The sequence below is a fragment of the Aotus nancymaae genome, unplaced genomic scaffold, assembly GCF_030222135.1.
Source record: "Aotus nancymaae isolate 86718 unplaced genomic scaffold, 86718_ANA_hifiasm-v0.15.2.pri h1tg000006l, whole genome shotgun sequence".
Classification (NCBI taxonomy): domain Eukaryota; kingdom Metazoa; phylum Chordata; class Mammalia; order Primates; family Aotidae; genus Aotus; species Aotus nancymaae.
Window position 1 is genome coordinate 79,616,094 of NW_026988417.1, and position 13,761 is coordinate 79,629,854.

The window sequence follows — 13,761 nt, forward strand, 5'->3', positions numbered from 1 at the left end:
TGCATACATATATATTTATATCTCTCTCCTGTTAGACTTTTAATTCTGGAAAATGATATACAGATTAAATTAGTAGTTTTCAACCAGAGGCAGTTTTCCCTCGTACGGAACATTTGGCAATATCTGGAGACAATTTTGGTTGTCGTAGCAGAGAGGGTAGGAATAGATATTACTACTGGCATCTAATGGGTAGAAGCCACAGATCCTGCTAAATCTCCTACAGTTTACCAGACAGATCCCCAATGCGAAGAACTATGCAATCCCAAATGTCAGTAGTGCTGAGGGTAAGAAACTGAAGCCAGAGTGAGAATCTTGCTTCTGTCAGGCTGTGTGACCTTTGGCAAGTTAGCTTACCTCTGTAAGAATGAATGAGTTAATGTATATAATGTGGGTCGAGTGCAGTGGCTCATGCCTGTAATCCCAGCACTTTGGGAGGCTGAGACAGGTAGATTATTTGAGGTTAGGAGTTCGAGAACAGCCTGGCCAACATGGCAAAACCCTGTCTTACTAAAAATACAAAAATTAACTTGGCGTGGTGGCAGCCGCCTGTAATCCCAGCTACTCGGGAGGCTGAGGTAGGGAAAATCTCTTGAACCCAGGAGGCGAAACTTACAGGGAGCCAAGATCACACCACTGCACTCCAGCCTGGGTAACAGCATGAGACTCTGTCTCAAAAAAAGAGAAAAAAAGAAAAAGAAAGAAAGAAAGAGAGAGAGAGAAAGGAAGAAATTGTTCTACAATATATATAAGTTTGGCACACAGTAAGCATTATGTACATGCTATTTATATTCTAACATATATAATAATATATATTAGCTTATAACAGTAGTATTATTGATACCAAGATGAGATATTTGCATCTTATCATACTCCCTAGCTTAGTGACTTTCAGAAAAAAATGTTGACTAAATGGGTAGCTATGTAGCTCTTCTATACATGCATATCATCTAGAATCATCTCTTCCATCTTTTCACTGATTCATGTATATATGAATCATCACTATCAAAGGCACCCACCTCTATAGGACTGTGTCCTGGCCTGCTATACTTCTATGCTAAGAAAGGGAAATAGAGCATCTCCGTGCTGTCGGTAAGGTACAGATGGACCAACAAAGGTCACAAAACCACAAATTCCCTGGGAAGCTAAATAAATAAGCAATACAAGTGAGAGGCAGATCAAAAACATTTTTTAACTTATACTGCCTGATTCTTTTTTGGGCCTTGACTTGTTGATATCTTTAGTAGAAGATATTTGTTAGCTAGATTGTGGATTCCCCCTTTTTTCTCATTACATTAAAAAAAAGGAAAATAAGTAGATCAAATACTTGCCTGTTTTTAAGTAATCCTTCCTGTGCATGACCTTTCTCCTTTCTACACAATGTCTATAAGCAGTCTGTAACCCATCTACTGCTGCTATTTATTAACCAGATGAACTAAGCATTTTCAGTCATATCAGTGCTACTGTATTAATATAGTTATATCTTTGTATCAGTGACCTTTATGCCTGTATCTTTTTAGGTGGTACCAACAGTACAAACTCCTTTAATTTATGAATAATGCATATGGAAGCATCATCTACTTACACTATACAGATTTTTTGGAATAAATGTAAAAGCATTTTTCTTTGTATTCTGTAAGAAATATTTTTCTAATATTAGGTATGAGGTGATATTATGTTATTTTAACAAAGATCTGACATACCTGGAGTTATCTAACAACAACGTATTTTTAATTATGATTTAAAATATTACTAATAGTGTGGAACCCACAAAGTACCATCCTAGTAAAGTAGCAATTATCATTTTGCATATTTTATTTCTCTATACAGATATTTCATACCTGTATTTATTAGTCAAGGTTCTGCAGAGAAATAGAACCAATAGGGTGTGCGTGTGTGTGTGTGTGTGTGTGTGTGTGTGTGTGTGTAGTGAGAGGTTTATTATAAAGGGTTGCTTCATGCAATTTGAAGCCTCACAAGCTCCAAGATCCTCAGGATGAGTTTGCAAACTGGAGATTCAGGAGAGCCAATGGTGTATTTCAAGTCTGAGTCTGAAGGTCAGAAAAACAGTACAACTGCTGGTATAGTTCTAGTTCAAAGACTGGCAGGCTTAAGACCCAAGAAAGTTTCAGTTTGAGTCCAAAGGAGGAAAACAATGGCCCAGTTCTAAGGCAGTTAGGTAGAAAGAATTCTCTTACTCAGAAGAGAGTTAACCTTTTTGTTCTTTTCAGGCCTTCAACTGATTGGAAAGGGCCCCCGTAATATGGAGGGCAGTCTGCTTTACTCAGTCTACTCATGTAAATGTTAATTTCCTCCAAAAACTCTCACAGAAACACCCAGAATGAGATTTGACGAAATATCTGGGCATCTTTGGTCAAGTCAAGTTGACACATACAACTAACCATTACGCTGTATACATAGGTGATCAGCAAGTATACAATTTTATAACCTAGTTTTAAGAATGTTTTTTATAGTCATGTATAAAAATTATTAACATATAGTAACTCACTTGGCATATTGAGAAGTAACTGTAATAAAGAATCTTAAAGCATGGACCATATCTCAAAGAACCATAAACCAAAATTAATATAATTGAATATGCAATTAGTCCTTTATGCTAAAGCTATGAAAAATGTTTTTCATATATGAGGCTCTTTGAATAGGTTTTTACATTTGAGACTCTTTGGAAAGAAACTTAAAGAGAAATATGATACAAATAATCTGCACTAGGCTGTCTTGAACTTCATGCACACTTAATTTAGTTCAACAGACATGTATTGAGTATCTACTATGTAACGTTCTGTGTTACTTGTTAAGAGGGATACTAAGATGTGTTAAAAAAAAAAAAAAAAAAAACTATTTCCCCCCAAGGATGACAAACAAGAACTCATCTAACTATACAACAAGGTAATACTAATTAACTACTTCATCAGAGATGCTAATGAAGTGTGATGCAGAAATATAACTATCATATATGAGAGAATGGTTTTAAAAACCTGTTTGGAAGTATTTATTCAGCATATATAAGGGGAAACATCATCTCTGGCCTATCCATAATAGCTAGAGACAAAGAAAAATATTTTTGGTGGAAAGAACAGATAAGAAAAAGTTGAGAAAGAAAAAGATGTATTTTGCTAACAGAAAATTATCTAAATGTGCTGAAGTGTTTAGGTTGTGATAAAGGAAGGAATGATGACAGAAGGAAACTTAAAAATCTGCTTGCAAAATGGAAATAGAAGCAGGTCACAGTGAGCCCTGAATGTCATCATTTTAAAATTTGAATGCTTAAAAATTGGGAGCCATGAAAATATTTGAAAAGTGGAACAACTTTTCTAATCTATAATTGAGGAAGCAATTTAAGGGATATATTAAAGTATTGTGAGATTGTAAGGAGGTTACCCACTTTTATTACATATATCTAACTAATTTCTAAAGAGGATTTGAGACAGTTTATAGAATTGACAAATAAAGGTGTAAAAAATAGGAGCTGAGTAAATAAAGGCAAGAAAATAAGATGAAGCTTTAGTAAGGATGCTCCAAAACACAGCAACAACAAAAGCAAGAATTCAGTATTGATAGAAGTGGCCCAGAAGTTTAGATCTGAACCTCTTAACGGAAAGAAATAGGAATGATGATTACTTATAACTGAGATCCTGATTGTTGTGTCACAGAAAAAAGTAGAAGCAATCAGGAGAGACTTTCCCTAGCATCCCTCTACCAGCCTACCTGTGTGAATTCCCACATGCTCTGCTGTCTTACTACAGATGAACTGTCCATACTCTTCTATAAAGCCAGCTCTTCCATTTGTCCTTTGGCTGCAATCTCCTTGTCTTCTCAAGTGTTCCTCTAGCAATCTCCATTCTCTCCTGCATTTCCAGTTTTCCCTGTTGAATCATTCCTATCAGCATAAAAATATGTTGTGTTTTTTTAATCTTTAAGAAGCAAACAAAGCAAACAACCTAAGAAAAATTCCTTTAATTAGGCTTCCTTCTCCTGTACTACTCTACCCATTCATCATGAGAAAATGCTAATCAAAACGGCAGTGAGGAAAGACAAAAAAAAACAAAAAACTGCAGTAAGGCCAAGTAAGGTGGCTCTTACCTAACAGTGGGAGGCCAAGGCAGGAGGATCCCTTGAGGCCAGGAGTTCAAGAACAGCCTCAGCAATGTAGTGAGATCCCCATCTCTACAAAAATTTTAAAAATTAGCCAGGTGTGGTTTTACATGCCTGTAGTCCCAGCTACTTGAGAAGCTGAGACAGGAGGATCACCAGAGTCCAGGAGTTTGAGGCAGCAGTAAGCTATGATTGCACTACCTCACTCCAGCCTGGGCAACAGAGAGAGATCCTGTCAAAAAACAAAAGAAAACAAAAACTGCAGTAATGCAGTGAGATTTATTGGTCAATTTTTAGACTGGCAAAACCCCAAGTCTTCATAATATCTCTATGGACAAGGCTTATGGAAAAACTCTTACATGTTGCTGGTAGAAGTGCAAAATGGTACAACTGTTATGTAAGGGAATCTGATAATAAGTATGAAAACTACAGATGATTTACTTTCTCATCCATTATTTCAGAGAATCAATTTAAGAGAAATACTTGTATGGACAGAATGAGATATCACAAGCTTGTTTGTTGAAACATCATTTATAGTAGCAAAGGTTTGAAAAAAACTCTTAATTCTCGATTAATAACAGATTGGTTAAATAAACAGTGCTACTGCCACTAATAGAATTCTATGTACCATTTAAAAAAAAGGATCTCTAAACTATTGATATGGAAATATCTACTGATAGTTAAAAATGCAAGTTGCCTGCTGGGGGTGGCGGCTCATGCCTATGATCCCAGCCCCTTGGGGGCCGAGGTGGGCAGATCACGTGAAGTCAGGAGTTCAAGACCAGCCTGGCCAACATGGCAAAACGTTATCTCTATTTTAAAAAGAAAAATTACTCAGGCATGGTGGCATGCACCTATAACCCCAGCTACTCAGGAGGCTCAGACAGGAGAATCGCTTGAACCCAGGGGATGGCGGTTGCAGTGAGCTGAGATTGTGCCACTGACTGCACTCCAGCCTGGGCTACGAGCCAGACTCTGCCTCAAAAAAAAAAAAAAGCAAGGTACCCAATAATTTTTAAGGTTTCTGACCTTTTATAAAAGGAGGAAATAGGAACATGTATGCATGTTTGCTTGGATTTGCATAAAGAAACTTTAAAAGTTAGAAAAAATGATTACACAAAAAGGATGGGCTGGGGAATTAGAAAAACATCGATTGTAATAATTTTCAGTCTTATTATCTCTTTTAAGCTCTCATATACTTTTATGTAAAATGTAAAATGATTTTCTCAAATTGTGTATTATATTTTCTTTGGAACAAAATAATCTGTATGTATAGCACTTGCTAAATTTTCTATTATATTTTGTCATAAAATTATGTCTTAAAAATTCTGTTCCTAGATCCACATTTATTCTCTTGGAATGACACTGTATTGGGGCGCAGATCATGAAGTGCCTCAGAGCCAAGTAAGTTAAGTTTTTACAGTTGTTACACTATTTACATGTGTGCAGTTTTACGCCTTTTGTCATAGCTCTTCCACACATTTATATGTGTTCTACAGTGTACGGTCAGGTGTACCAGCATTCCTATGGAGGTTGTTTACATTAATAATGTCATACTTTCAGAATGGATTTACAATAAAATACTAAAGACATTATTTTTAAGATATTCTTAGAATTGTAGCAATCACTACCCAAGTTTCAACAACTCAGTCTGTGAGATGGAGCTGGCCTCTTCAAAAATTATAGCAAAAGAAATGGGAATGTACTTCATTTTATCTAATTAGGTGACTGTTAAGAGATTGGGAATCCCTTGTCTTTGATGATTCATTCTACTGAAAGTGATAGCTTTTTTGATGCAACAACTCTAGGAATAGTAGCCCTATGTCTCAGAGTGTAGTGTTAGAGAATGTCATAGCTTTTCCCCTTGGCACGTCAATCACACATCATACTTCACTACCCCTACATTAGCAAACACACGTATTAAAGTAACACTTGCTGAGGTCTTGGGCCCTAATTGCCATTGAGCTGCTTCTAGTCATTATTTTCTAAAATAATTCTGATTCCTAAAGACCAATATAAACATAGTAGTAAATAGTAATTGAAAATTTAAAAATAGCTATATTTCATCAAGGCAAGATATAACATATAGAATTAGGTTTCATTTTAGGTCTTTATAAGTCAAAACCAAAAATAACTAGGTGTGTTTTTTCTGATTAAATATAAGAAGTAACAAGCATTTTAGGCTTTTATTTTAAAATCCAAACATCTTAAGATCCATCAAAGATAAATGATATTCTTCATTTCGTTTGGTTTTACTTTATGTCATGAAAAATTACGTATGTTTTCTTTCTCTCTTCAGTTTCAATTCTGTAAATATAAATGAGAAAGTTAAATTATTACTGGAAATACTGGTGTCCTATATTATGCAACCTAACTTGTAAAATGTGCTTTCAGTCTATAACACATTATGGTCTTTTCTGATAGCTGGAAATAAAGTCAATATCAAATACAAATAGAGGGTCAATATCAATAAATATAAATTAGAAGGGAAATATTAGCTTGTATTTTAGAATCAGAAATCAAAATATTTCAGAAACATTTAACATTAATTTAAAAGTATTTATTAAGTACCTACCTTGGGTCAGATACTGTTAGACACTAGGACTATAGTGACCCATGCCTATGAAGTTTTTGGAAGGAACAGGCAGCTAAATGGCTGATTACAAAATAATGCAGTAAATGCTATGTTAGGGAAAATGGAGGACACTATGGAAAACAGAGTTTGGACTTTTGGTTTGGCTTGGAGGGAGAGGACAAGTTTCTTAAAGGACATTACATCTAAGCACATACCTAAAGGATGATATATTAATACTACCCAAATGGACGGGAAGTGAAAAGGTCATAGGAAAGGCATTTGTTTAGACCAAAGTGGATATACCAGTTTAAAGTACCATCAGCTTGGAGGTGAGTTTTAATTGCTCCACTCCTTACCAATTCTTGTATTCTTAGTATTTTTATTTTTCACTACTTTATTGGTTGTGTAGTGGCTTCTTCTTGTAGTGGTTTTAATTTGCATTTCTTAGTGAATAATGATGTTGGCCACTCTTTCATGTACTCTTTGGCCATTTAGATATAATGTTCTACAAAATATGTTAACCAATTTTTTAAAAAGCCCTCACATTCTGGCTTGTCTGTTTGGCCAACATAATGAGAATTTATATTTAAATGGTCTTGAGGCATTATAGTATTTTAAATCTCCTTTAAATTTTCATGGAAGTATCAAATTGTATACGTTGACCGTATTACATTTTATGTAATATGAAACAGTTTATTCCCTCAAATGGTGTGTGTGTGTGTGTGTGTGTGTGTGTGTGTGTATGTGTGTGTGTACATACAGTAAGTGTTTATCAAAACTTTTGAGTAACACAAGAATTTCACTATTTTATATTTTTAAATGCTTGGAGTTTTTCTGTACTTCCTATCTAGGGAAGTATAAGTTAACCATCTTCTACTAATATTTTTTTGGACCATAAGAAGGTAAAATACAGTAAGATACTTATGCTAATAAGGAATTTATTTCCTTCAAGTATGTGAAGTGTATTTTAGTGTGGTTCCTGTGATTCCTAGAATGATTTGTCTCATTAAAAAGAATATTTACTACATTTATTAATGTGGCTTTTCCTTCATTTATATTCAGCCTATCAAGCTTGGAGATCATCTCAACAGCATACTGCTTGGAATGTGTGAGGATGTTATTTATGCTCGAGTTTCTGTTCGAACTGTGCTGGATGCTTGCAGTGCCCACATTAGGAATAGCAATTGTGCACCCTCATTTTCTTATGTGAAACACTTGGTAAAACTCGTTCTGGGAAATCTTTCTGGGGTAAGCCACAGTTACAATGGTAAATATAGTCATATTTTAAAATTTAGTGGGTATCACAAACTTTCTTTAAAGATACTATATAGGTAGCATTTTCTCAATGAAGACTAGAAATGGAAAATTTAAGTTCTTCTTCTAATATAAATTGTTTATTTGAAACAATACTTAAAATTTAGAAGCTCATTGCAATAAGTATAGATTTTGCAAGAGTTATTCCCCAAAGTATCATAGAATGATAGCATGTTTGAGCTGAAAATGTCTGCTCTTGTTTTCTTCCTTAGATTTTGTGAACACCTAGAAAAAAAGGTATTAACATGAAAATTGGTTTTAGAAATATTTAAATGTACTTTTGGTTGCTTTATAGCTATTTCTTGACCACTCATTTGTCTGCATCTTGTAGATATTTCCCAAACCTTCTCCACTTTCCCTCCTTTTCTGAACACTGCTGCCTAGTGCACAGAGAGAATCCATGCTTGCATCCCTGCCAGATTTCCCCAAGACCTGGACTCTTCTTCTTGTCTTGGATATGAAGAATCCCAAGAATAACCAATGCTCTATCTTACCTGAAAGTCCCACCTCTGTTCTGCATTTCTAAGGCTGTATTCTATCTTGTTTGCACTGTCTGATCTGGATCTATACTTTATCTGCTCTTATCCTTAGGCTTATAGTCCCTGAGTGTTGGTCCTTTTTCTTTGTACAGGTTACAAATTTACCACCACCACACAGTGTTCTTGTTGGCTTCCTCAGAATTCCTCATCGGTAGGGGTTTAGTTCCCATCTTAACCAGGATGTCAAATGGCTGCCAGGAATATATCCAAATTCCACACCATTTTCCAGTTGATAACTGACAGGCCCAGAGATCTTCTAGATAAATGGTTTGTAAACTCTCCCCCAAGAAACCTTTGCAGTTCTATAGTAAAAGGAAATGTAGTAAGTAGAGGCTGAATAAATGGGTTTCTTGGTTGCCCATTTTCCATCTTTAACTAGAGCAGTTTCACTTTTATTTGATATGTTTGTTTCTGCTTGTGATTTTTTTTTTTTGAACAAAGATAAAGCTGTTAAAAATTCTATGAAAACCATCTGTTTAGACCAAAGTTGCTCACATTGTTTTTAATATTTTTGTTCAAAAAATTCCTCTATGACTATGCTTAAGAAAAAATCGAAGGAAATTTTCACTGCAGAACTTCTTAGAGCCTTAATATACTAGACTGTATTACTAACCTTCAAGAAGAATAGGCATGTAAATGAAGCATTTCCCAGACTTACTTGGTCTTGGAGATCTTTTTTTCACAAACATTCTCATAAGACTAATATTCTTTAAATCTTCACTTCATGAATAAGGGAATTGATACCCAAACAACTATGGGATTTGAGTTTTCTATTAGTCAGTCCAGGGACTTTTTTATTACACCACACTTTCTCTAAGACTTTTGTGCTGTTTACTAATTTTACTCCTGTAGTAAAATTGTGAGAGAGATATTTTTTCTGTCTTTGAATGAAGAATTCTTTTTCTGTCTCCATAGACATTCTATTGGCTATCTAATAATTGCCCATATTACATATAAAATCTTCATCCCTTTAAGATTTAGCATTTAGTTCTCCTTATTATAGTGGATCTTTATTGCTCATTTGTATATGAAACCTGTGCTAGAGATTGTAGAAGATACAAATTTGAATAAAATATTTCATCTAGGCCAGGCACAGTGGCTCAAGCCTGTAATCCCAGCACTTTGGGAGACCAAGGTGGGCGGATCATGAGGTCAAGAGATCGAGACCATCCTGGCCAACATGGTGAAACCTAATCTCTACTAAAAATACAAAAATTAGCTGGGCATGGTGGTGAGTGCCTGTAGTCCCAGCTACTCAGGAGGCCGAGGCAGGAGAACTGCTTGAACCTGGGAGGCGGAAGTTGCAGTGAGCCGAGGTTGCGCCACTGCACTCTAGCCTGGTGCCTGGCACCAGAGTAAGATTCTGTCTAAAAAAAAAAAAAAAAAAAAAAAAATTCATCTAAGAGTTCTTATCTAAAATGCCATAACCGTTTGCTTAATTATACAATGAAAGAAGACTGTAAAAAGATACACAGTAAAAATTTTAACATCTGTGAGAATTTGAAGGAAAAGGATACAAATTATGACTGCATTGAAAAATAGCACTTTGTAGCTGAGCGTGGTGGTGCATGCCTTTAGTCCTGGGTACTTGGGAGACTGAGGTGGGAGGACCACTTGAACCTGGGAGGCCGAGGCTGTAATAAGCCATGATCGCACCACTGCAGTCCAGCCTAGGCAACAGAATAAGGCCCTACCTCAAAATAAAAGAAAAAATAGCACTTTGAACTATATCCTGTAGGCTAGATAGAAAGAGTAATCTCCGCAGAGGAAAGTGAATCTGGATAAAGGCTGTGAAATAGAAAAGCAGGTATGTTTGGGAAACAATATGGCATAGGTTGTATCATGGGGTTATTTAATGGGAGAGAAAAATAAAAGGATCAATTGGAATCAGCAGGTAGAGAGCCTCCCTTTACAAAGACAATTTTTTTTTTTTTAATAGAGACAGGGTTTCACCATGTTGGCCAGGATGGTCTCCATCTCTTGACCTTGTGATCCACCCACCTCGGCCTCCCAAAGTGCTGGGATTACAGGCGTGAGCCACCACTCCTTGCCAAAGACAAATTTTTACTAAGTATAATAATGCTCCCCTTACCTTTCTGTTGCTCTTCCTCATCTCCTAAACATCACTGGATAGAAGTAATTCCAACAGCTACTGTTTTTTAAGTGTTTTTTACTTTGTGCCAGGCACTATACTAAGGAGCTTATGTGCATTATCACATTATTCATCATAACAACCTCAATTTAATAGAGATACTTTTATCCTCATTTTAGAGGGCATGAAACTAAGACTAAGAAAGATTAAATAACTTGCACATAGCTACAGATATGGTAAATGACAAAGACATTGGAACTGGGTGTTTTTGACCCCAATATATTCCTTAAAGCTTTTGTTGCCTTCAGTAGCTGATAGAATGAGTTAGTCTTTCACTAGTGTGAAATTCATTCTAAGTGACCATCATTCTTACTTAAAATTAATTAGTGTGGGGTAAAAATCAGCAAGCCAGCTTACTTGTCTAGGTTTTTCCACTGATTTAATGTTATAATATTTAGACCACAATTTTACTTATCTGTAAAACAGGAATAATAATATGTGTCAATCACCCATATTATTAAACTGTTGTGAAAGTAATTATTTCCATATTAATGAGCTGCTTTGAGTTCCTTAGAAGTTTCTTTGCTATTTCTCCCTTCATCTGTAATATGAGGATAATACTTTCTACCATATGAAGTTGACAGAGGATTAAATAGCACAAAGTGTGCACCTAACATATAATAACTGTTCAATAAACAATAGTTATTAATAGTAACTTCCATGTAGGAATTTTCAAAGATGTGTGATATTTACTGTCTTTTCAGTCACTGACAGTACTGTATAATCTGGACTAACCTCATTTATACAACTTAAATAACATTATTTCAGAAATACTTCCATTTGCAAGTCTTCTTACAGGTAGAAAACATAATGCTTGAGCCGTGAATATACTACCTTAGACAGGTTTTTAATCCATACTCAAGCAAGTTTCACTAATGGATCAATACTAAAACATTTCTGTGGTGTATGTGGGGGTGTGGGGGTGTGGGGGGGTGTGTGGGTGTGTAAACAAATACGTATGCATACTCGGTGCTAGATTTAAGTAATTTCTCTTTATCATTCCATTTATAGTGACATTTCTCCTCTAATTGGTCACCTGAATAAAAAACTGTGATCTGTCCATTTTTTTAGCCTTTATAATGTGAAGTTTGACCTAATTTGACATACTTTATTTCAAGCAAATACCCTTGATTAAAACTATTAAATGTTAAGACTACTTAAACATTTTGCTTTAAAGGGAACTTAAAAGAGCATTGATTTAAATTTGTTATCCTTCAGAGTGTCCATTTAAAGGCAGCATTTCTCGGCCAGGCATGGTGGCTCATGCCTGTAATCCTGGCCCTTTGGGAGGCCAAGGCAAACAGATCACTTGAGGTCAGGAGTTCAAGACCAGCCTGACCAACATGGTGAAACCCTCTACTAAAAATACAAAAATTAGCTGGGTTAGCTGAGTGTGGTGGCGTGCTCTGGTAGTCCCAGCTACTCTGGAGGGTGAGGCACGAGAATTGCTTGAACCCAGGAAACAGAGGTCGTGGTGAACCAAGATCCTCCAACCTGGGCAACAGAGCAAGACTGTCTCAAAAAAGAAAAAAAAAAAGACTTAGCATTTCTCAAATGTAATTTCTAGCAGGTAAGATGTATAAAATTATTTTGGAAAGTAATTTAAATTCCTTAATGCATAGTTATAATCAGGAGAAAACTTTATTATACCAAAATTAATGTGGTTTTTAAATTATAATCTAACTTAAGAGTAGTTACTGGTTGGGGAAAAAAGACTTCAAGTTTACTGTTTTCAAATAGAACTCATTTTAACAAGTTTAATCTGATGGTGTTTTCTAGTTATTAGATTACTCTTCAGTCACTGCTTCTTGCTTTTTAATTTTCTAAAATGAATTGGCCAGCCCTGGGCTATGTACATTTGATCCAAATATACAAATTACTGTACGAATACAATAGGACATAGAGTCTCATTATTTTATATTATATCCTCCAAAAACCGTGTAACTAGTGTCATTCTGTAGATAGTTACCATGAAAACAAAAGAGAGATCCTTTTGTCAAACTTGATTTTTTATTACCTGTGTACAGACAGATCAGCTTTCCTGTAACAGTGAACAAAAGCCTGATCGAAGCCAGGCTATTCGAGACCGATTGCGAGGAAAAGGATTACCAACAGGTAAGAGTATATCAATAGGAAATTTCTAGGCTTTAATCTTACCCCATTTTTTCTTAACAAAATTATACTTACCTGGCTCTGAAATCTGATAGTTGAGACTATGAGTAGAACACAAGCATAGAAAGTGGAGGTAGGGAATAGGAACACTAGCTACATTAGAAAATAATTTCATTAAAGTTACACAGAAAACATTATAGTTAGGATTCCCAGAGTATATTATTTCCCTTTCCAGTATTGTTATACCAATAATAATATCATTTATTTACTTTATCATAGAATTTCATATTAAAAATACTTTTTAAAGCATGACTGAATAAACACATGCATGTTTATGAACATACTACTGAAACAAAAGTTTCAGAAAACATTTTTCTTACTGCACTCTGATATTTATACTATTTCTTTTTTTTTTTAATGCTAGTAATAACTCACTAAATTGATTTCATCATGGAGTTATCAAATACTACCTTAGGTCATATGATACTTAGTAAATAAAAACTAATGATGAATAGTGGTTTTACTATTTGTCAATAGCATTATATAATTCTGTATCCTATAATAATTATTAAATTGATTTTTTTAAAAAGAAATGAATGGAAATTTCAGATTGGGTGTAGTGGCTCACACCTGTAATCACAGCACTTTGGGAGGCCGAGGCGGATGGATCACCTAAGGTCAGGAGTTCAAGACCAGCCTGGCCAACATGGTGAAACCCCGTCTCTTCTAAAAATACAAAAATTAGCCAGGCGTGGTAGTGGGTGCCTGTAATCCCAGCTACTTGGGAGGCTAAGACAGGAGAATCACTTAAACCTGGGAGGCGGAGATTGCAGTGAGCCAAGATCTCACCACTGCACTCCAGCCTGGGCAACAAAGAGCAAAACTCTGTCTCACAAAAAAAAAAAAAAAGAAAGAAAAGAAAAGAAAAAGAAATGAATGGAAATTGCAAATACATGAAA

The 13,761-nt window shown here is 35.4% G+C and overlaps 1 protein-coding gene across 7 annotated transcripts in view; it reads left to right on the plus strand.

Annotated features, from left to right (window-relative positions):
- PTPN13 (protein tyrosine phosphatase non-receptor type 13) overlaps positions 1–13,761 on the plus strand; it is a 163,592-nt gene that overhangs the window by 35,724 nt on the left and 114,107 nt on the right. For all 7 annotated transcript variants that reach the window (XM_064368927.1, XM_064368936.1, XM_064368945.1 and 4 more), the window contains exons 3-5: positions 5,449–5,514; positions 7,748–7,933; positions 12,718–12,805. In XM_064368927.1, coding sequence (XP_064224997.1) covers positions 5,449–5,514; positions 7,748–7,933; positions 12,718–12,805 — 340 coding nt within the window. The remainder of the gene's footprint in view (positions 1–5,448; positions 5,515–7,747; positions 7,934–12,717; positions 12,806–13,761) is intronic.